Source organism: Rana temporaria, chromosome 2 (assembly GCF_905171775.1).
Source record: "Rana temporaria chromosome 2, aRanTem1.1, whole genome shotgun sequence".
In the NCBI taxonomy this organism is placed as follows: Eukaryota; Metazoa; Chordata; class Amphibia; order Anura; family Ranidae; genus Rana; species Rana temporaria.
In genome coordinates this window covers 404,026,684-404,051,309 of record NC_053490.1, presented here as the reverse complement: position 1 = coordinate 404,051,309, position 24,626 = coordinate 404,026,684, and the positions used below count along the sequence as shown (strand labels likewise).

At 42.1% G+C, this 24,626-nt stretch overlaps 1 protein-coding gene across 1 annotated transcript in view; it reads left to right on the top strand.

Moving 5' to 3' along the window:
- The window catches only part of WWC3 (WWC family member 3), a 257,499-nt gene that overhangs the window by 90,766 nt on the left and 142,107 nt on the right, over positions 1-24,626 (top strand). The window contains exons 2-3 of the mRNA XM_040338138.1: positions 11,570-11,679; positions 14,748-14,951. Coding sequence (XP_040194072.1) covers positions 11,570-11,679; positions 14,748-14,951 — 314 coding nt within the window. The remainder of the gene's footprint in view (positions 1-11,569; positions 11,680-14,747; positions 14,952-24,626) is intronic.

The following is a 24,626-nucleotide window of genomic DNA, read 5'->3' as shown; positions in this document are numbered from 1 at the left end:
GAACAGAATAACAACTAAGCAATATCAGAAAACACTGCTCCTCCATTTGCTAAACGCTGATAAGAGCTTAATAGCCAGTCATTCGCAAGATAGGGAAAGTCCCTCTATTAGAGAATGGTGTAATAAAATAAATGTTATCCAAAACCTAGAATATTTAAGGTTCAGTGAAACAGATGGTCTAGAAGAATATGAGGAGAGCTGGACACAGTGGACAGAATTTAAACAGTCAATGAAATTTGCAGAAATAATGGGAGCATAGGAACTTATACGAAATTATAGAATACAAGAAAATAAGACAATAATAAAATAATAAAATAGAAAACAAGATCGACTTGAAATGAAATAGAAAAGGACCTGGTGGATCTGGGGTGGGGGGAGGGAGATGGATGGGTCTAAGGGTTTCTATATATAAAAGTAATAAAATAAAGTAATAATTGTAAATGACAAAATGTTTGTCAAAGTAAACTAAATATATACTCTTCTCAGGGGAAAAAAAAGGGGGGTGGGGAACCACAAATGATGCGAAACCTAAACAGAGACGTTATAAGCAAATTTAATGTGAGCAGGTCTTATGTTGGCTGGTGGAGTCTGAAGTGGTTAAAAAAAAAAAAAATCAAACAGGGTTGACGAATGAAGTCAAATACAAAGTTGTAACAACATGAATAAAATAAAGATTCCCTGTTCCTTAGCTTCTTTCTTCACCATAGTGACAGTGTAAAATCTCACAGTGTCGTATGTGGCTGTCATTGGCTCTTAGGGCCCATGGCGGTGCTGATAATGTGCACTGACACCTTCCAGCACAAAAAAGAACCCTGGTATACATTCACACTTCTTCACTGTTAAGCCCTGTACACACGGCCCAGAATCTCGTCAGGAACAAAAACATTGTTTTTCCTGATGAGATTCTTGGCAAGATTCTCTTGCCGGCCGAGTGTACACACACTCCATTCAAAAGAACCGCCGTTCTTTTGAATGGCACGAACGTGGTGACGTCATCGACTACGACGAGCATGCGCTCGTCACATTCGATGCCGTCGCCGCCATCTTGCTTCACCCTAACTATGCCTTGGAAGCTACTGTGCATGCGTCAAAGTCATTTCGAGCATGCGCGGGTTTCCATGGAGAGGTAAGTATACACACTCTCGGGTTTCTCGGCAGGAGAATCTCACAACAAGGAAATAGAGAGCAGGTTCTCTATTTTTCTCGTCTAGATTCTGGGCAGTTTTCTTGATGAGAAACCTCAAAACATCAAAACACACGCACGGTTTACTCTGCAAGAAAGCTTTGCCAGCAGTTTTCTTCTTGAGAAAACCGTGCGTGTGTATGAGGCTTAAGAGCTGTTTACGGGGGTCATACGTTAATCTGCTCAGCCAGTGATGGGTATTCCCTAACTTAGATTTAATATAAACAGCTACGGCTAAATCTCTTCTAAAAACATGCTGAAAAAGATGGAGCAAAATCTTAAAAAACATTATCCAACTCAGCATGGAACTTTTATATATATATGGTATAATATATTACTGCAATGTGTACATAATGACAGAAAGTAGGTTAGGGTGAGGGTGCGTCAGATTTCTTCCCAGTTATAGCCCCAGTAGACCCATAGAGCAGCTCAGCCGAAACCACTCGCAAGGACCAAGCCACAGATCAGTGTCTCAGCGCACTCTATTTCAGCCAGCAGTCTCAGGCTCCGCCAGCCAAGCACGCCAAACCTTGTCGTACTTCAGTGGACAGCCACGATTGACATACGTGTCTCTGTACAGGGGAAGGCTGGTGTTCACCAAGCGCTTCCACTGCACCAAAGAGGGGGGTGTGGGTTTCTTCCAGTGCATAGCAATATTTTTACGTGCATAGAAAAGTAACAGGCTGACCAGAATGCGTTTTGCGGAAGTCGGGACAATGTTTTCAACTATTCCTAAGAGACACACCTCCATCACCAATGGCAACTGGACCACTGCAACTTTATTGATCATGTCTAACACCGTCTCCCAGTACTGTTTCACCCCAGGGCACCGCCAGAAGATATGGGAGAAGTCGCCAGGGGAGGCGCCACACCTCCAACACTCCGGGGAATGCGTGGGGTTCATCTTATGAAGCCTGTGCGGGGTGAAATATGCTCTATGGACTATTTTATATTGCACTAACCGGTCTCGGATAGAGACAAGAGAACGAAAAGGGAGATCCCAGACATCGTCCCAGTCGTCCGCATCTAGTGTGGGGATGTCACCCTGCCATCTGGATCACAGCCTGTCTAGGGGGGGGGGAGACACAAAGAGCAAATACGAGTACAAATGCGAGGTGGGTTTTGCGTCACAATTAAACCTAAGTGTTATCTCCAACTCCGACTGGGCCACGATGCAGGACGACAGCGGGAACTGAGCTGTGAAAGCATTTGACAGCTGGTGGTATCTGGAGGCCAGCAGATGGATTAGGGGAGGCTCGGGAGCTGGCCGACATCTCAGGTGCGGGGAGCCCCGTGGGCAAGATGGCCGCCACGGACCGATCACCGGCCACCGAGGACGAACGGAGCTTACCCGGAGAGAGCGGAGGTGGCCTTGGGGTGCCGAGTGCCTTCTTCCGCCCCAGGGTGTCAGGCAGGCGACTGCTGTTATGAGAATTCTGCTCTGGAAATCAGGTCAGGATGTATGTAGGAGCGGAGCTCAGCCTGCACACGTTTGCTCTCCTTCAAATCTCGGCCACGCCCCCGAACTTTTATATTTTAATTGCCTTGTAATCGACTCTATTAAATGGATCACTAAAATCTGGATGAAATGGCATTTATTCAAATTTACTCAAATAGTCGAACATATTAATGGAAAATTCTATTCTCTACATGTGAGTGGCAGTAAGTCGTACTATTAAAATATAAAACGTTTGTTTTTACGTAAATACGTAGGTGCAGCATTTCTAAGATTAGAATTGGGTTTCTTATACCTTTTAAAATGGAAGGCTATACAACAGCCTACCTGGTAAATGCTGCTTTCACATTGCTGTAATATGCTCCACAAACATTTTCTGTGAATTCATCATCTAAATAAATTTCTTCTATGTAGTCACGTGACTGCAAAGTTTTGGGTAGTCCATGCCGACCGACATCACTATTGAATCCTGTAGCTTGTCAATGTCATCTGCTGGCCTCCAGAGTGTTGTTGGCCAGCAGAGAGTTCATACCCACCAGCCACAACAACTTCAGACAAAGGGGATAGAGCCAGAGCTTTACAGTCTTATGACCACATATTAAAACTAAAGAACATGGCCCAGATTCACAAAGCACTTGTGCCGACGTATCTCGAGATACGCCGCGTAAGTGCAAATATGTGCCGTCGTATCTGTGCGCCGGGCACACAAAACGAAGATACGCCTAAAAACAGGCTTTATTCCACCTACGTAACTTGCCTACGCCGGCGTAGAGTGGGCGCATATTTACTCTGGACGCATTTGGCGCTCCCATTGATTTTCTATTCAAATATGCAAATGAGGGAGATACGCCGATTCACGATCGTACTTGCGCCCGACGCAGGCTACGACTGGTGCGCGTAAGTTGTACGTCCGGCGTAAAGTTAAGCCCCATAAAGAAGGTGTAACTCAGCAGCATCCATGCAAAGGGCTGCACCAGGAAACACAAGCCGGCCTATTTTACGTAGTTTACGTTGTACGTGAATATGGCTGTGCGTAGGATACGTTCACGCTGTAGGCAGTGATCCGATGTATCTTAGGGAGTTGTTCTGACGTGATTCTGAGCATGTGCACTGGGATGCGCCCACGGGACGGCACATGCGCCGTTCGTTATACGTATCTGTCTGGCGCTCGGCCCATCATTAGCATGGGGTCACGCCTCATTAGCCCACTTCCACTTACGCCGACTTACGCCTTGGAAACCCAGCGCAGTTTTGGCAGCATTGACCTCTGTGAATTCAATGCTTGCCTCACTGCGCTGCGTCGGCGTAGCGTAACGGGGATACTCTACGGCGGAATAAATGTGCGCCGATGTCTGTGAATCCGGGCCCATGTATTTAGATGAAAATTTAGTAGATTATGTCTGTTAGGAGTATAAAAGCAACGGGGAGCCAACATTTACAGGTATGTTGTTGTGTAGCCTTTCCTTCCACAATAAGTAAAGTCTGTATTTAACCTCCCTGGCGGTATGATTATTTCAGATTTTAGGTGCTGAAAGCGGTACCATTATTTTGCAAGGAAATTTGGCGTTTTACATTGTAGGCCTGTAATTCTTAGGAATAACTCACTTAAATCTGTCCAAACAAGAGTCTAGTAGACATCTCGGGTATGATAAGGTTTGAAAAACAAAATCATAAAATTATAATATAATAAATAACTATAAATATTTATAACAAATAATAATATAATTATAATAAAAATTATTCAATAATGTAATCAAATCAAAAACACTGAAATTTCCTCAGTTGCAGAATTGTCGCTGTCATTACTTTTTTTATGACGAATTTCCCCACAAATCGCTATCGCTCAATTCAGTTTACTACCGATTTAAAGCTTAGTTTACACGAGTGGCAAAGGGGCCATAAAACAGGAGGTTGATTTGCGTTTTTACCATCCCTTGACTGCCCACCTGAAACTTACCATAGCAGCTGGAGCAGTTTGCCCAGATGCTGCAGCCATAATAAACGAACAAATAGTTGCGCTGAGTGCTACCAAATAAAATGAAAAATTGGATTTGTATATATGACATTGATAACCAATGAGTAAAAGCAGTGAATATACTCAAAAAGGCAGATAATTCAATAAGCATACATCTAGATCAAGAGATATCTGCCTGTGAATACAAAAATTACAACAATAGTGCAAAACAAAACGAGAGTGCAAAAATTGATAATTAGTGATAATACATGTCCGATAAAGGACAAACAGTGTATCCAAACAAATCGGAGTGTATCCACCAACAGGAATTGTTCCGGATAGATGGAGCAAAAAACAGTCCAATAAGAAGAAGAAAAGATCAGAACTTCAAGCATAAACTGATAGATGTGTTTAGGACAGGAAATGAAGCTGTCATCCACCACCACAGGAGGGACCCTTACCAGAACCGAAGGACCTCAGAATGTAAGGTATAAAAACGCCTTTGCAGATATAAACCTCTGCAGGGGTTATGCTGGATCCTCCAACCTCCAAGCTCCTCAGGGTCTCCACAGAATCTCCTCCTCTGAGACAAGTAGTGGGAGTAATAGCATCTAGTCCAGCGAGTGCCAGTCCATGGGTCATAAAGGATGTGAGAAAATAAGCAGCATGTTCGTTATCTCCTTTAAAAGTTGATACTTTATTGCAAGGCTCAAGAGCGTTATAGCAAGTTTTAAAAAAAAATAACAAAACTAAAAGCCGGCATGAGTTTAAAAGCAAAAGATACGAACGCCCGTGCTTCCGGGGTCACGTGGGAGCGTGGTGACGTCACTGCGTAGCTCCGCCCTGACCAGTTTCGACAAAGCTGTTGTTTTCAAAGGGCACGGGCGACACATTAACATCACCACAATATATAGGAAGAGGCTTAACCAAGCCTCGTTTTCATCTGACAGACCAAATAGAGGTCGGAAACCAAACCTTGTTGGGAACGTCAGTATGGGCGGCTTCCGGAGGGAAAGGCCAATCAAGGCGCTTCCCTGTCAGGTCCGTCCCACTAATAGGCATAGCATCTTTGTGTTGCTATTAGATGACTGACAGCATACACAGCCTATAGGACAGGGGTGTCAAACTGGCGGCCCTCCAGATGTTGCAAAACTACAAGTCCCATGAGGCATTGCAAGGCTAACAGTTACAAGCATGACTCTCACAGGCAGAGGCATGATGGGACTTGTAGTTTCGGAACAGCTGGAGGGCCACCAGTTTGACACCCCTGCTATAGGAGGATGTGAGAAGTTAACCTCTATCGCCACCTCTGGATAAAAACATGTATTTTTATATAAGCTGACACAATAGTAAACATGCAATCCTATTCAAAACAGACATCAGATCCTCAGTCTACCCCATAGGTGAAAGGCACAAGTAATAAAAATGCGCCCAATCATTAATAGGGCTAACAGGGCTGCAGCCATGATGCTTCGCTTCACGCCCGTAGAGTGTCAACCAATAATATCAAAGGGACCAAGCCACAACCACGAGCCAAATGCTCATCGGCCGCTGGTTGTGTAGCAGTATTTAAATGCAAAATCTCCCTTCACCCCAAGGACAATAAAACAGAATTCACAATTCCACAGGATCGCTTCCTTAATGCCCTAGATCTGCTGCTCTACCATCCTCTTGAAAGTTATCTACCAGGGATTGCTTTTCAGGGGGGCAGTAGAGGCTTCTGCACATGTAATCGTGGCTTAAAGGATAAGTTCACCCTTTGTAACATGTTACATGTTACACTCAGGCCCCGTACACATGTCCGAGGAACTCGACAGGCAAAACACATCGTTTTGCTCGTCGAGTTCCTTGTGAAGCCGCCGAGGATCTCGGCGAGCCAACTTTCCTCATTGAACAACGAGGAAATAGAGAACATGTTCTCTATTTGGCTCGCCGAGGAACTCGTCGGCTTCCTCGGCCGAAAGTGTACACACGGCAGAATTCAGCTCCGATCGAGTTTCTGGCTGAATTCTGCTGAGAAACTTGGTCGTGTGTACGGGGCCTCATATTCAGGGTGTAACATGTTATGAACAGACTGGCCCTTGCGCCTCCTTGATCCCCCCATCTTCTCCCTCCCCACTAGCTATCACAATTTATAAAAAAACTGTGGCTGAGCCACAGGGCCACGTCACTTATTCACAATGTCCTTTGAATGGAAAACTACAAGGTTCGGCACCCTTTTTGGCTGTCGGTTTGTAATTTCTATTGAACAACCAGGACTCTGGTAGTTCATTGAGTCTTCCTGTCAGAATGTATCGGCTTGCTCGTACGGGGTGCAAGCAAGCCGATACACTGACAGATCTGCAGATCTACAAAAAATAATAAATGCACTTTTTTTACTTGCAAAAAAATGTGCATTTATTTTTATTTTATTTTTTTTAAAGTGAACCTATCCTTTAAGATACAAAGTACCGGTATGTTTTTTCTTTATAGTAGCCTTGTCCATAAATTTTTCTTGTGCTGACTATTAGAAAATAATATAATATAGCATTCAGAATACCACTAAGATATCCAGTTTGCTAGCTTCCATTTCCTTTATATGACAGGGTTCTCTACTCTGTCAGATGTTAAGGGTAGAGATCAGTTCTCTAAAAGTTGTATTTGTAAGGTCCTGGGAAAATCCAGCTGGGTTCAGATGTGGCTCTAAACAACAGATAGAAAGGTTTAACACAACCACGGCAATCCCAAAGCCTGTTTATCTTATTTTAAAAACAGCTGTTAATTAGTTTGTTTGGCCAACTTCTCAAATCATGTTTGACTTTCAGAAATAGCTAAACATTTTACGCCAGATCTATTTTGGTGGTTACGTCTGACCGATAAATCAGAATCTTTAATCTCCTGTTATAAAAGTGAGCATGTAAAAATAGCATGCATTTGAGGAAGTGGCATGGAGCCACAGAGTGTGCTAGGAGTAGTTCACACAAATATGTTGGATGTTATCACTCCGATAGCACAAACTTTCTTCTTGCACGCTTTCATCTAATACAAATGTAAAGAGGTTTGTGGAAAAATTGGAACTTCTCTTATTAATAACATTTCCTCTTGAACTTATTTTGTACTTGGTGAGATTCCTATTAATAGAATAAAACGCTGCAGCTGACGGATGCATAAATAATAAAGGATCCAGAGACGTCATATCGCTCACTATAGATAATTTTTGAGAACCCATAATGTGGAGGTTGTGCCTAAAAAAAAGTGAGCAGTAGACAAAGGACCAGTCACCAGTATTGTCTATTTTATCCCAGCAGTTGGTATTTTCCCTATTACTGGCTTACCATGCCTTTTTCTGTACTGTGCCTCCTGGAGGCAGCCATCTTGGTAGAGGCACAGGTGGAATGAAGGAAAGTTGCTCGATTCCACCATCAACAGTGACTGTGTTGATGGTGGATTCTCTTTCCGCAGCGCTATTGTGTTTTGCTGACAGAGAGCCTTCCCTGCCGGCAAACACAATGATTATTGTTGATGGCTATAGCTGGCGGCACTAATCATTCTTGAAAAACCCAACAGGCTGGTTGCACACCAGTTGATCAATAGATCAATTTGTGTACAACCAGGGTGCCAATACATTGATTAAAATTCGGCCACTCTCTGCTGAGTCTACTGAATTTTGATCCCTATATGGCCAGCCTTACACTGCAGGTATCCTTTGGACTTCCGGAAGATTTACCCCCTTAATGATCGGGCCATTATTTTCTGTTTAGCAGTGCGTTACTTTACCCGGACACTTGCGTTTTAATACAACACTGTACACAAATTACATTTATATAATTTTCCCCCACAAATAGAGCTTTCTTTTTGGTGGTATTTGCTCACCACTGGATTTTTTATTTTTTGCGCTATAAACGAAAAAAGGCTGACAATTTTGAAAACAAACCAACTCTTTTTGCTTTCTGCTATAAAAAAGTATCCCATAAAAAAAAAGAAAAAAATCGAATCTCTTAACCACGTCAATACTGGGCACGTTTCCCCCTTGCCGCCAAGGCCAATTTTCAGCTTTCAGCGCTGTCGCATTTTTGTCTTGGTTTTTCCAGAATGATAAGTGCCACCGGCTGTAGCCGTCAACAATAGTCATTGTGTTCTGCCGGCAGGGAGGCTCCCTGCCAGCAGAACACAATAGTGCTGTGGAAGGGAATCCCCCATCAAATGACGATTGTGCGATCCTGCAACACTCAAACAACATTTTTATCATTTTGTTCCCACAAATAGAGCTAAACAAATACATTTTTTTTTGTAAATAAGTACGTTTTCTCCTTCACTGATGGACACTGAAAATGCAGCACTGATGGGTACTGATGAGATGGCACTAATGAGGTGGCACTGATGAGGGGGCACTGATGAGGGGGCAGCTGCATAAGATCTTTGCCTGGAGTTCAGCTGCAAGATTGGTACAGTTTTCTTATGCACTTGGCTCAAATGATTAACACTTTAGATGAATCAGCTTTATTTTTTATATAGCTCTTCTACCAGTGGTACCAGCATTTACATTGGGGATATCTTGCTAATGGAGTATCTAAATGATGAAGGAATCAGTGAGATATTGTATCCCAGCATCCACACAAAACTGATATATAGGGGAAAGTCACCTAAGCATAATTTTCATAAATACTTCTGAACTCAACAACATGTTTGGTGCTTTTAGTGAGATTCTAGTCTAGTGCTGCTGGTCGCATTTTAAAAAAAAACAGCCTTTGGAATACAGGCGAAAAATACATAATTAATATCAAATAAATGTTTTTTTTTTAATGAATTAATCTTTTATTAACATTTTTCATCACAAAGAACAGACAAAAAGACAAACAAATAACAAGTAGCCCCCCCTGTATATTTACATACATATATCTCCCTCGCTTTGAATATAAACCACAGAACAACAACCAACCAAAAACAAACCAAAACATTTATAAATAAAAAATGTCCCTAGCCAAAGGTACAGGGAATATAATGGGATTCCCTAGCCAATAGTACAGTCAGTGAATATATTGGGGGGGGGGGGGGCAGGATAAAGGGGAGAGATTTTTAAATCATCATACAAATATGTATTTGAAATAAATCTTTATTATTTTGCACAAGAAAATGGTGTGGGCTATCTAGGATGAGATTCTGCCAATCCCAGCTTGTTTCACACCCCTGCAGCCTGTGCCTATTGTTTGTATGTACTTAGAATTATAGGGAGGTAAAGCTTCCATCAATCAATACGTAATATCTCACCCCCATGGGGTAGAGCTATTTAGTGGGTATGAAAAAGGAGCATGGCGTCTACTGTCATTCGTCCAGAATGTATACGTCCAGGAGGAAATGAACAGCTTAGAACGGAACTGAAACTGGAGCATGCTCAGTAAATGTCCACACATGGTTTACACAATCTCATGCTGCCCAAAAAACAAAAGTAGCAGGGACAGGGAAAAGGAGGGAAGAATAGTTTTTTGTTTTTGCCGAATTCTGTACAGAAAACTAAATCCATAGTGACTGTGTACTGACAGCTTTAAAGCGATACTAAAGCTAAAATCTCTTATTTACTTGAATGCATTAAGGTAAAAAACATGTTATATTTCTCTTTCATCCCCTTCCTTGTGTGGAGGGGAAGAGAGGGGAGGAGAGATACAGTGATGTGCACAGCTGCATTTTTTTTTCAGACGGGCAGAGATTCACCTTTTTAGCAGGACAATGACTCTAAACATACAGTCTGAGCTACAATGGAATGGTTTAGATCAAAGCATATTCATGTGTTAGAATGGCCCAGTGAAAGTCCAGACCTAAATCCAATTGAGAATCTGTATCAAGACTTGCTGTTCACGGACGCTCTCCATCCAATCTGACAGAGCTTGAGCTATTTTGCAAAAATGTCACTCTCTAGATGTACAAGGCTGATAGAGACATCCCCAAAAAGACTTGCAGCTGTAATTGCAACGAAAGGGGGTTCTAAAAAGTACTGACTCAAGGGGGGGGGGGGGCTGAATACAAATGTGCACCACACTTTTCACATATTTATTTGTAAAAAAAAATGAAAACCATTTATCATTTTCCTTCCACTTCACAATTATGTGCCACACTTTGTTGGTCTATGGCCTCGTACACACGACCGAGGAACTCATCGTAAAAGAAACATCGTTTTCCTCGACGAATTCCTTGTCAGGCTTGTCGAGAATCTTGACAAGCTTTCTTTGCGTACACACTGTCAAGACAAAATCTCATCGTTCTCAAACGCGGTGACGTACAACACGTACGACGGTACTATAAAGGGGAAGTTTGATTCCACTGGCGCCACCCTTGGGGCTGCTTTTACTAATCTCATGTTACTGCGTGTTAAGTAAAAGTTTGGTGAGAGACGATTTGCGCTTTTCAGTCTGTTACAGCGTGACAAATGTGCTATCTCCATTACGAACGCTACTTTTACCGAAGGTGTGCTCCCGTCTCATACTTTATTCTGAGCATGCACGGGTTTCTAAGCATACACACCAACGTGTTTCTCGTCGTAAACCAGCCCGACGAGAAACACGACGAGGAAATTGAGACTCCCGACTAGAAAAAAGAGAACTCTCGACGAAAAACATACACACAACCGTTTTCCTCGGCAAAAAAGCTCTGCCACCAAGTTTCTTGATGGATTTTGTTGAGGAAAACGGTCGTGTGTACGAGGCCTATAACATAAAATCCCAATAAAATACATGTACGTTTTTGGTTGTAACATGACAAAATCTGAAAAATAAAGGGGTATGGATACTTTTTCAAGGCACTGTAATTAGTTCAATGTTTGAACAAACGTTTCCTAGAAAATGTAGTCTGCCCTGATGGAAAATCGAATTTAAAACATTGATTTGCTATGTCAAATACTTGTCATTTGAAATGATCAAATGAATGATGATTAGTTTGTTTATCGCTACTTGTATGGCTGTTTAAAGCATGTTTCTAACCAGGCTGAACTTTCTCTTCTCCCTAGAATAACGAAGCCTTTAACGTTTGCGGACTGTGTTGGGAATGAACTACCTTTAGGATGGGAAGTTGTTTATGATACACAGATAGGTGTATACTATATGGACCATATTAACCGTAAGTGTCCACAGTGAGTTTCTGCTGATTCTTTTATGGAGTCTTAAGATGAACAAGACCTGTAATCAAGCAATAGTAATGTTTTTTTTTTTTTTAGAAAGCAATGTCTCCCATGTAATTATTGTACCTTTATGCACTTTGAACTGTAAAAAAAAAAACTGTAACATCAGCTTGGGTGGCCTGACCCTTGAAGAAATGGATTATGAAAGTCTAAACCCTTGTAGCTTAATGATACCTAACGCTTAGGCTATCCTGTTTGATCCATCAGTCTCAGACAGGCTTAGACAATGGAAAATGATTTATTATTAATTACAGTTATCACAAATCTCGATGTTGCTTGAGGTAGGGTTGAAGAATTCCAGGTAGAGGCATTAATACACTGGTCAGGGTTTATTACGTGAAATAAAAGATAAAAAAGGACCAATTTAAAGTGGTATTTAACCACTTCTGGCCATCTGGCCATTAACATACCACCAGTATAAGTGAGACAAAACTGGATCAATGAGAATAGGAGGCACAACAGACAGCAGCATTGTCAGTCTGGGGGGGGGGGGGGGCGTGTTAAATGTATTAGCAGATTTCAATTAAATTTCAACCAAACTCCAGCTCACACTTTATAATCAGTTACAGCAAACAGGTTTTCCTTGCCCCTGCCATTGTTAAATGATTTGTTGCATCCCTGTAAACGGATACATTCTGCTGGAGAGCTTGTGCTTTTGAAAAACAGCAGACTTGCTAGCTGGATCACCAGATGAAAATAAAAGAAAGAAAGACTAAAAAAGAAAACTAATGCAGCCATTATATCTAAAGCCCTGTACACACGATTGGTTTGTCTGATGAAAACGGGCCGATGGACCGTTTTCATCGGACAAAACGATCGTGTGTGGGCCCCATCGGTTTGTTTTCCATCAGTGAAAAAAAATAGAACCTGTTTTAAAATTTTCCTATGGATAAAACACTGATAGAAAAAAACGATCGTCTGTGTGGAACTCCATCAAAGAAAAATCAAGACGCATGCTCGGAAGCATTGAACTTCATTTTTCTCAGTGTTTCTCAGTGTCCCGTGTTTTACGTCACCGTGTTAGACACGGTCGGATTTTTGACTGATGGTGTGTAGGCAAGACTGATGAAAGTCAGCTTCATCGGATATCCGATGAAAAAATACATCGGATTAGATTCCATCAGATATCCGATCGTGTGTAGAGGGCATAAGAATTGATAAGCTGCAATATAAAAAAAGTTTGCTTTTGGGTTTAATACTTTTTTAAGAAAAATACCATAAAGTGTTACACCTGCATTGTGGCCATGTCTACTGTTGTGTTTTTGAAAAATGCATGTTTTGCATCTTATTTGCATGTTGTACAATAGAAAAACAACAATACAAAATTAGCATTGCTCTTTCTATTTTTTCTTTTGTTGAAAAGTCCAAAAATAAATGAGCTTTAAATAAATGTTTTTCTCAAAAAGAAGAACAAGAGGAAACAGTGTTTACACGGAATCCTACAGCTGTTTCAGACTTAAAGCGGTATTAAACCCAAAAGCCAACATTTATTACAGTGCATCTTATCAATTCTAAGGCCGCGTACACACGATCGGTCCATCTGATGAGAATGGTCTGATGGACTGTTTTCATCGGTCCAAACCAATCGTGTGTGGGCCCCATCGGTCAGTTATCAAAAAAATAGGAACTTGCTTTAAAATTTAACCGATGGACGCCTAACCGATAGGTCAAAACCGATCGTTAGTATGCAAAAGCATCGGTTAAAAACCCGCGCATGCTCAGAATCAAGTCGACGCATGCTTGGAAGCATTGAACTTCGTTTTTTTCAGCACGTCGTGTTTTATGTCACTGCGTTCTGACACGATCGGTTATTTAACCTATGGTGTGTAGGCACATCAGACCATCAGTTAGCTTCATCGGTTAACCAATGACAACGGTCCTTCAGACCGTTCTAATCGGATGGACTGATCGTGTGTACGAGGCCTTAGACATGGTGGCTGCATTTGATTTTTTTATGGCTTTCATTTCTTTATTTTCACATGTTCCCCTGGTGATCTGGTCAGTAATTCTGTTGTTTTACAGCAGAAGAAGCTGTTCTGGAGATGTAGCAGTTAGAAGAAGGTTGAGGCAAACCATTTAACACCAACAGGGGTGCTTCCACTGGCCAGCTTTTTTCTACTTACATAAAACCTTTATCAAAAATGGAACATACAGTAACTGTTTCTATAACTGTAACCTAAAAAAAAGAAAATGAATGGAGCCACCACATCTAATTATTGGCTATCTGCAATTAGCCTAAACGTATTTGAAAATAGGAGGCTTGGGAGTGTTTTTAAAGCTGCTTCTTCTTCTGCCAGGAGAAAAGCATTAAGAAGAGCCCCAGTGTGCATGAAGCCTAATAGTACTGTAATGCCCCACATTTACAGAAGCTGGTTTTGTATGACAATCTAAAGAATGTGATAAAATTGCTGCCAAGCAGAACTAAGCCAAGCAGATTATAATCAGTATTTTGCAGGTTATAGTCAATCAACGGTCCTCTTTAAAATAAAGTATGGCATAAAAAAACCCCCATTATACTCACTTAGGTGGATGGAGCATCGATCTAATGCTGCATCTGTCCCCCACCGTCTCTGTAGTGAGAAATGAGCAATCAAACACCTCTGTTGGCTCAGTTTTCCCCCTCTACTCTGTGCAGAGAGCCGGGACTGTCAGTCTGCATCTCTCTGCTCTTCCTCTCCAGCTCTCTCTGGAGTGCTGGACTGTGGAGAGATGCTGATTCAGGCTCTCAGCGGATTGCTGAGAGGCTGAGCCAGGTGTCGGTCCAGGGTTCTGGGTAAGTACCGACAGATCCTGTTTTTAGAGCTTGGACCGGCTCTGTGCCAACAGCAGGTCACAGGAGTGCAGAATAAACTGCAATGCTGTGATTCATATCAGAAAGCTTTGGCTATACTTCTCCTTTAACCAGTTAGTTTACACTTTCGGTTTAAGAATGGTTTAGCATTTTGGTTCATAAAGCATTTTTCGGAATTAGTTGACTAATATTGCATCTTTCCTTTTTTTTATGAAGAGATCACACAAATTGAGGACCCTCGAGAGCAGTGGAGACGAGAACAGGAGCGGATGTTGAAAGAATATTTAGTTGTCGCTCAGGATGCTCTTAATGCTAAAAAAGAGATTTATCAAATCAAGCAGCAGCGTTTTGAGTTGGCACAGAAGGAATACCAGCAGCTACATGAACTCTGTGATGAAGACAACCGTTCCCATGCTAGCTGTAAGTAAATGGACCATTTGCTTCTTATGTTTTGAAGAAGCATTTGATTTGGAGTCATCCCTTAAAGTGATTGTAAACAATGACCTTCTAAAACAACCCGTTCAGTTTAAAATTGAAATGAAAGGCAAAACATTTTTGTATAGATATGAGAAAATATTATGAATACCTTTTTTTCCCTTTGTTGTAAGTGATCACATTCCCCCTGTTCTCAGCTACATAAGAGCTGGGGGAGGAGAATAAACAGTACACTGAGCTTCCCAGTGAATGGCTGTTCAGTTGGAGGGGCTATGGTAGGGTAAAGGTAAGCTAGATTGTGATTGTGGGGGGGGGCTACTAAAGTGCAATGCAGAAATATTAACTAGCTCAGCTCCTGAAGGTCTTGCCGCCTTCATAACCAGGCCAGTTTTTGCTATTTAGCACTGCGCTACTTTAAAGAGGAAGTAAACTTCCTCTGCAGACATTTACCTATAGGTAAGCCTATAATAAGGCTTACTTATAGGTAGTGTAAACATCTTCTAAACATAGGAGATATTAACATTACATGCAGCCAGTGACACTACTGGCGCATACACACTGAAGGAACGGCTACAGGTGCTGTTCCTTTCTGAGCTAAGTGCCGTGAAGTATGGCTCTCGCTTACAGCGCCGGAGCCCGCGAACCCTGAAGAAACTCCGGGGAAGATGTCAGCTATCTCATCGGTGTGTGGGCGCCGCTGGGGGGGGGGGGGCTAGGTTCTAGGGTAAGTATTTCATAATGAGCTAGTATGCTATGCTTATTGTGCCTTTGTCTTACAGTTTTTTTTTGTTTACAACCTCTTTAAAGTGGTTGTAAACCCACTCTGACAACTTGCACCTACAGGTAAGCCTAGATTAAGGCTTACCTGTAGGTGCAAGAAATATCTCCTTAACTTATAGGTAGTGTAAACATCTTCTAAACGTAGGAGATATTAACATTACATGCAGCCAGTGACATTACTGACGCATGCGCACTGAAGGAACAGGTGCTGTTCCTTTCTGAGCCAAGTGCCGTGAAGTATGGCTCTCGCTTACAGCGCCGGAGCCCGCGAACCCGGAAGAAACTCCGGGAAAGATGTCAGCTATCTCATCGGTGTGTGGGCGCCGCTGGGGGGGGCTAGGTTCTAGGGTAAGTATTTCATAATGAGCTAGTATGCTATGCTTATTGTGCCTTTGTCTTACAGTTTTTTTTTTTGTTTACAACCTCTTTAAAGTGGTTTTAAACCCACTCTGACAACTTGCACCTACAGGTAAGCCTAGATTAAGGCTTACCTGTAGGTGCAAGAAATATCTCCTTAACTTACACGGTTAAGGAGATATTTGCAGAAAACACTGCACCAATGTCTATGGCGCAAGCAAGCAGTAGACAACGGCGCAGGCGCACTGAGCGTCCCGGCATTATGATTGGGATCATGCCGAGATTATGCCGGTCCTGCGCGCATGCACGGGAGTGAAGTCATCGCCGCTCCGGCCAATTACAGCGCCGGAGCAGCGATACCTGGAAGAAGCGTGGAGGGGACATGGCGGCGGCAGAGGAGGGGAACGAGAAGCGCTTCGGGGGCCTCGAACTCAGGTAAATCATTCATAATGAGCTAGTATGCCGTGCATACTAGCTCATTATGCCTTTCTCTTGCAGGGTTTACTTCCTCTTTAACTGGTAACAGTCATGCAGTGCTGTACCCAAACTACATTTTTTACACAAATAGAGCTTACTTCGGTGGTTTTGATAACCACTGTTTTTTTTTTTTTATTATTATTATATAAAAACAAACCATTATTTTTTAATTTCCTCTCAAATTTAGGCCAAAATTGATTCTGCTATTTGTCTTTGGCAAAAAAAAATATATATATTTATACTAGTAATGGTGGCGATCAACGACTTATAGAAATACCGTGATTTTGCGGCTGGAAATCTACCACTAATTGACGCTGGGGAGGGTGGGGGGGTCTGACTGACATCACCAGTGACACTAATACAATGATCGAGTATAAGCCGAGTTTTTCAGTCCTTTTTTTTGGGCTAAAAATTACCCCCTCGGCTTATACTCGAGTCAGCGTACCTGAGTCCATTGCCGCCTGACTTCACAGTGACCATTGCAGAATCCGATCTGTGTACCCGAGTCTGTGACATATTCAGACGGCGGCCGTGCAGTTTTAAAAACTTGCTCTCCTCCTTGTGCTGTTCCGTGATAGGCGGAACACTCGGTTTCCCAGCAAACACTGTGTTCAGTGTTCCACCTATCACGATCGTCCTCTCGTCCTCTCGTCTATCACGAACACTGAACACAGGCGGAACACTCAGTTTCCCAGCAAACACTCGTTCGTGATAGGCGGAACAGGCTGCAAAGGTAACAGGACCTGCCAGGGGAACCAACTGGGTCCTGCAATTACAAACAGTAGAGAGAATGTAGATGAGAGGATGGTCGAGTTGAAGAGCTGCAATGGGCACAGTGAGGTCAGGCTGCAATGGGCACAGTGAGGTCAGGCTGCAATGGGCACAGTGAGGTCAGACTGCAATGGGCACAGTGAGGTCAGGCTGCAAATGGGCATTGTTGACCCTCTTTTCCGCTTACAGTAGCTGCTGCATTCTCACCCTCGGCTTATACTCGAGTCAATACGTTTTCCCATTTTTTTTGTGGTAAAATTAGGTCCTCGGCTTATACTCGGGTCGGCTTATACTCGAGTATATACAGTATCTGCCTGCTCAGAGGGGATCAGCAGACAGATTCCCTGCTGAGCAGGCGGACTCCAACAGAGCTCGCCCTGTGTGCTTTCGCTTGTTGCCTAAAATTTCTCAGAAAGGAAGACTAAGCAATTAAAATCGTATGCTTGAAGGCATTGTACACTTTTCGATGTTGTTATTTTAACTAGTGTAGTTACAGTATATTCCCTGTGTTGGTTGTTTGCCTCACCTTGTAATAATGGGCTCACAGGTTGTGGCTGCAGTTTGTGGTGTCATGGCTGATCAATTCCCTTATGTCCATCTATTACTGCAGCTAGCCTGTTCCTGTTTACTTTGCTTTGCTACTATTTTGGTCTAATGACTCCAATACGTTCTGAGTCACCGACCTGTAACAAGTATACAGATCAGGGGAAGTCAGAGCCCCAACTCTACATCCCAGGCAATTAGTATTTTCATAAAAGGAGGACAGCAATTGCAACCTCCATACTTCCTCTGTAGAGTTTTCATTTTAAGACAGTTTTCCAAATTTGGAGTATTTTGTCGTAGAAATGTGATTTAGTTGCTAACTTCTTTTCTGTTTGCAGATAAGAATGTCATCTGGCACTGGCCAATGTGTGTAGGCCAAACATAAGACAAAGCCATTCTTTATATAAACTACTGCAGCCCACATGTTTGGCCTCACGGCTCAGCGTGAGCTGGTGATGGCGCATACATAACTTAAAATGTTAATACGTTTTTGTTTTCAAACAAATAAATCACATACCAATTCTTCCTTTCCTGGTTGCAGTGATTTGCGTACAAGACTACAATCGTCATTTAATAAATAACAGAAATGTTTTTTAGAGCAAATTGCTGTGGATATTCCCTAGTGAATCATAGCCACCCACATGTAATGCGTTTTTTGCATGACACAAAACTACCAAGGACCATTATGTCTTGGGAGAATTTTTAAGCAGTTGCAGAACATATGAATTGTCATCACAATTTACATTTTTGCCATGAAAAGGAACATTTTACAGCTGTAATAGTGAAGAAAACTGATATGGGGATTTTTTTTGTAGTTTGCTATTAACTTCTGAAAATAGCTGTCATCATTGCTCTGTGTTAAACTGTTATACTGTGTAGGTCTATTCTTACCACACGTCAAGATGAAGGCCTTGTCTCAATGGCCTCTAGTGGACAGAAAAAAAAAATTCTTAGTTGTCTGTTTTTGCCATCAGTTTATGGTTGGGAATCTTGGTTGGGAATGTTATTTTGGTGGACCATTATAGTCAAAAGACTTAGTAAGAGGGATGGGGTGTATTAAAGCGGGAGTTCACCCATTTGTTAAATTTTTTTTATTCTCCCCTTAGCTTCCTGCTCGTTCGGTCTAGGGGAATCGGCTATTTGTATTAAAATATGAGCAGTACTTACCCGTTTTCGAGATGCATCTTCTTCCGTCGATTCCGGGTATGGGTCTTCGGGAGCGGGCGTTCCTTCTTGATTGACAGTCTTCCGAGAGGCTTCCGACGGTCGCATCCACCGCGTCACTCGTAGCCGAAAGAAGCCGAACGTCGGTGCGGCTCTATACTGCGCCTGCGCACCGACGTTCGGCTTCTTTCGGAAAATCGTGACGCGATGGATGCGACCGTCGGAAGCCTCTCGGAAGCCTGTCAATCAAGAAGGAACGCCCATTCCCGCAGCCCATACCCGGAAGCGACAGAGAGGATGCATCTCGTAAACGGGTAAGTACTGCACATATTTTAAAACAAATAGCCGATTCCCCTAGAGAAAACGAGCAGGAATCTAAGGGGAAAAAGTGCCCTCTAAGGGTGAACCCCCGCTTTAAGTATTTTTCATAATATAAAAGCTATTTATTTTAGGAGAAGGGGAGCGGTTCATCATATGTCTTCAAATGTTCAAAAGAACTGTGGACAGGCTAGGCTAGGGACGACATTCAAATATTTACATATTCTTCACAAGTGGTAAACACATTTTTTTTAAAAGTTTTATTTATAATTTTTCAATAACAAGTACAAAACGTTAGCCACAAAGCCCAAGAAAGTGGTAAACACATTTTTAAACTAGTCCTAAATGAACTCTATAGCTATAGGTACTGTGAAGCGATTCATCCTCAATTCTCTAGTCTTTAAAATTAAAGTGTTACTAAACCCGGGACCTGGCAATTCACTATATCTGGTCTCCCACAGTAGACAGAACATGGAAATACAATTATTTTAGTAACCATGACCTGCTAAATACTTTTTCTCATCAGCAGTATATAACAGTCTTGTGACTTCTATAAATGTGTCCTGTGAGCACTGGTTAAAGCTTGTAAGAGTAGTTTTAATTCTCCTCTGACTGTCGTATAAGGCTGCATGACCCCTGACCCTCTGTCTGGAGAGTGCTGATTGGCCCTGTGCTGATCACATGCACCCTCCCAAAAAAACCCCCACCAAACTGAGCATGTGCAGAGTGCCTTTAAGGCTCTGTACTGTGAGTATAACCAGCAGGCTTTACTGCAAATACAGACTGATTTTACTGTTGTGGGTTTAGTAACACTTTAACACAGAGGAGGTGCGCTTCCCTTCTTGTATTGAAAATTTTATTGAGGTCTGTGTGAGGGCTTATTTAACCAGTTAACAACCGCCCTATAGACGATATACGTCTACAAGGCGGTTGCTTGACTCTGGGAGGACGTCCATGGACGTCCTCCCAGAATCGCGCTCCCGTGCGCCCTCTGGGGCGCGCACACGGGAATGTCCGTGATCGCCGGACCCGACGGATCACGGTAAATCGCCGCTGATAGTGGCGGTTTAACACGTGATCGCTCCGTCCAATGACGGAGCGATCACTAGTAAACAAACCGGCGTCATGTGATGACGCCGGTTCCTCCCTTCCCTCTCTATACCGAACGGTGTGAGAGGAGGGGGGGGGAGAGAGCAGATGCGTGCTGATGGGCTGTGTGCTGTGGGCTGGATCTGTGACACATGCAGTCACAGATCCAGCCAGCCATCCATCCCTGCTCAGCCATCCCATACCCATACTGTGCAATACACAATACCCATACTGTGCAATATCCCACACTACTCTGCAATACCCCACACTACTCTGCAATACCCCACACTACTCTGCAATACCCCACACTACTCTGCAATACCCCACAATACCCTGCAACATCGCCTATGGGGATTTTTAAGTAGCAAAGTTTGGCGCCATTCCACGAGCGTGTGCAATTTTGAAGGGTGACATGTCGGGTATCTATTTACTCGGCGTAACTTCATCTTTCACATTTATGCAAAAGAATGAAGAAAAAATACTAAATTTACAAAATTTTATAATTTATAAATAAAAAAAACATTTTTTTTACAGAATTTTCAGTCTTTTTTTTTCTTATAGCGCAAAAAAATAAAAAACCCAACAGTGATTAAATACCACCAAAAGAAAGCTCTATTTGTTTGAAAAAAAGGACGAAAATTTCATTTGGGTACAGTGTTGTATGACTGAGTAATTGTCATTCAAATTGTGAGAGCACCGAAAGCTGAAAATTGGTCTGGTTATTAAGTGGGTTTACATGCCCAGTGATCAAGTGGTTAAAAGCGTATGTACTGTTTGTTAACAATTTGAAAATATTGAATATTACTAAAATGCAGCCAGGCTTCATATAAAGTAATTAATATGGGGCTCTTTAAAAAATGTTAAACCAATAAAACCATCAAGAGGCCCCTCCCTTGAACAACACTACTTTAATCAACAGGGCTGCTCAAAGGGGCATGTCGGACCGGTGAACAAAAGGAAAAGAGCCCCATATTTAATGCTGTATTTGGAGCCTGGATGCATTACAGTAATAAATAGGGAGGGTTCAGTTGGGTTTAATGTAGGGTTGGGTTTTCAGTTTTACTTGCACCTCTTATTAAGGTTTAGGAAGGTAGGAAACATCCACTGCTTCGAAGCTTAGACTCCTGTTGTCTCCTGGAATTTGTGTGCCAGGCCATAGGGAGCTGTCCAAGATCTTAATAAAAGGCAGCCACACACCAAAGATGTCACAATATGAAAAACTTTATTCCACAGACAAGCACAATAGTACTTCCCTTTCTTACACAGGTTAGCTGGAATAGGTGTTAGGAGGATGGAAGGACAGTTTTTCGGCTAGTTAGGTGTAAGCTGGAATTCTACTTTAATTGGCTTAGCACTCTCATCTCACCCTGGCATTGCCATACTGAGTAAGTGGTGCATTAGATGAGTTGAGAATGCTAGGTTGGTAAAAAAAAATAATATTGTGAACCTGTTCTTTGTGGTTATTGCACTTTGCGCATTTCTCAGGGAATTATTTGTTAAAAGAGAAGTGTGGGATTCCAAAAAAATAAACCATCACACTCACCTATGTAGATGCAGCATTAATCCAAAGCTGCAGCTTCACCCTAAAAATAAGTGCCTATACTGTTTAAAATTCAATAATACACTGTCTCACCCTGCTCTGCACACGCTCAGTTGCTCTCTATTTTTTGCCATTATGCCAAAAGTTAGAGCCACTAGAGGCCGATCTGCTGATCAGGGGCTCTGGGCTTCAGCAGAATGGCAGCCTCTGGCAAGAAGAAACAGGAGTAATGCTGGAGGCAATTTACAACATAGGCTAATTTTTGTAGCATAATTATTAATTTGGAATGTATGTTCCTTGCTGAAGAACATTATTTTTTATCAAGTTATTAGGGATAAAGTTTCGCTTTAAGGTGTATACATAGTCAAGTTTGGCATAGAAGGGGGGAAGAGATGTGGAAGTTATCTAAAATGTTACAGTTGTCATCAGAACATAAGGATGATACTGGTTTCACTGAAAACAGGCCGAGAGGAGCATTTATCTAATTCTGTAGAGTTTTTTCCTACTTCCTGTTGTGCCTCCAGGACAGGAAGCAAATAAATTCTCTGAAACAGGAGAACACTATTACAAATCTGCAGTTGTACAGAGTGCAGAGCTCTCCTCAGTTAATTGTTTACTTAGATTGGTAATATCTCAAATCAGATTTTAAGTTGTCCATCCAAAACTTGAGCAGCTGTAGGGTGGAGGTCCTACTTTGTAAATACTGTACAACAATTACAAATACAATAAACCTGTCAACAGCTATTGAAAAATCTGTGTAAGAAAACGGTGAGGTATGTACAAAGAAATGACATTGGTCACATTTGCATTATCTACATAGTAATTCAAAGCAGAGTGTCCAGATGTAAAATAATTTTCCATAAATCATGTGTGCCATGTGTTACTGATGCAACTTTTTTTTGTGGTTAAAATAATGTTAACATCTGTTTCCAACACTGAATCACAATGTCTTGCTGTTATCTTAACCATGCAGACTGCAAATTTGTCAGTTATGGTTCATGTTTTATAATGATTCTTTAAAGTGGTCGGGCAAGTATATATGTCCTCAGTCATAGAAAATAATGGACTTTCTAGACATAAGCACCAAGATTATAATAATGATTGACTGCATGGGCAGGCCTGGCACTTGTGTGACTATTTCACAAGACCGAGTACAAAACACTACCTGGTCTGGGGCAAACTGGGTAATGGCAGCTAAGGTTTGCCTAAATCTGAGGTCTTTTCTACTACTTGGAAATATGGTAAAGAGGGTGGCGGGAGACAAGATACAGAGCAAATCTTTTCTGTTAAAGCGGTATTAAACCAAAAAACAAAAATGTACTGTATTATATTGCAGCTTACCAATGATTAGATGTGGTGGCTGCATCCGTTTTCTTTAATCATAAAAGATCACGGCAGACAGAATACATTGAGCACCATATAATTATTATTTTTTTTAATCGAAAGCCCATGGCGTTTGAAACACACTCAAAAAACTTTACCCGGTGCCAAAAAAATGTGCACAACATAAAGAAGTGACACAAAAACGTGCAACGGGTGTACACAAGCCCTTTAAAATCAGAGGGCCTTGCCCTGAATCCCCCGGGGCGTTAGGCTCCTGACAGAGAAAAGGGTACTTACACTTGACTTTGGTCCATCTGGCCGAAACCAGACGGACCCCTTTCTCTGGAGGTTCTGCTGTAACAGACCCACCCAAGTACTAGGTGGGGCTCCCCCGAAGGGAGACCCCATGATAGAGGACAAACTAAGCCAGAAGGCCATGTCCATCCCCTCCCAAGACTTTCAGGGCAGGCCCGAGGACCTACACCCTACCAGTCACACAGTGCAAACCGTGTACAAACATAAAAATACAAAAACGTGACAAACATAGGAATAAATAAAAAAAAAGTGGGGAAGGAATAAGTTAAGAGGTGAGTGAAAAGTGAGCACCATATAAATACCACTGCAGACAAAATACAGTGGGCACCATATAAATACCACTACAGACAGAATACAGAGAGCACCATGTAAATACCACTACAGACAAAATACAGAGAGCACTATGTAAACCCCACTGCAGACAGAATACACTGAGCACCATGTAAATACCACTGCAGACAGAATACAGTGAGCACCATGTAAATACCACTGCAGACAGAATACAGTGAGCACCATATAAATACCACTGCAGACAGAATACAGAGAGCACTATGTAAACCCCACTGCAGACAGAAAACAGTGAGCACCTTGTAAATACCACTGCAGACAGAATACAGTGAGCTCCTTGTAAATACCACTGCAGACAGAATACAGTGAGCACCGTGTAAATACCACTGCAGACAGAATACAGTGAATACCAATTATTATACAGGATTTATAAAGTGCCAGTTTACACAGCACTTTACAACATACGGGCAGACATTACAGTTACAATACAGTTTAATACAGTAGGACTCAGTGGGCCCTGGTCTTTTTGAACTTACAATCTAAAAGTCACATTCTAACTTTTGATTTGAAAGGCTGATTTGAATCTACTGACATTGGGCCTGATTTACTAAGCTATGTGCGCTGCGCTGGTTCATGCATTAATTAGTACTCCGGGTGGAGGCTTAATCAGGCGCATGAACCAGCGTAGCAGCCGG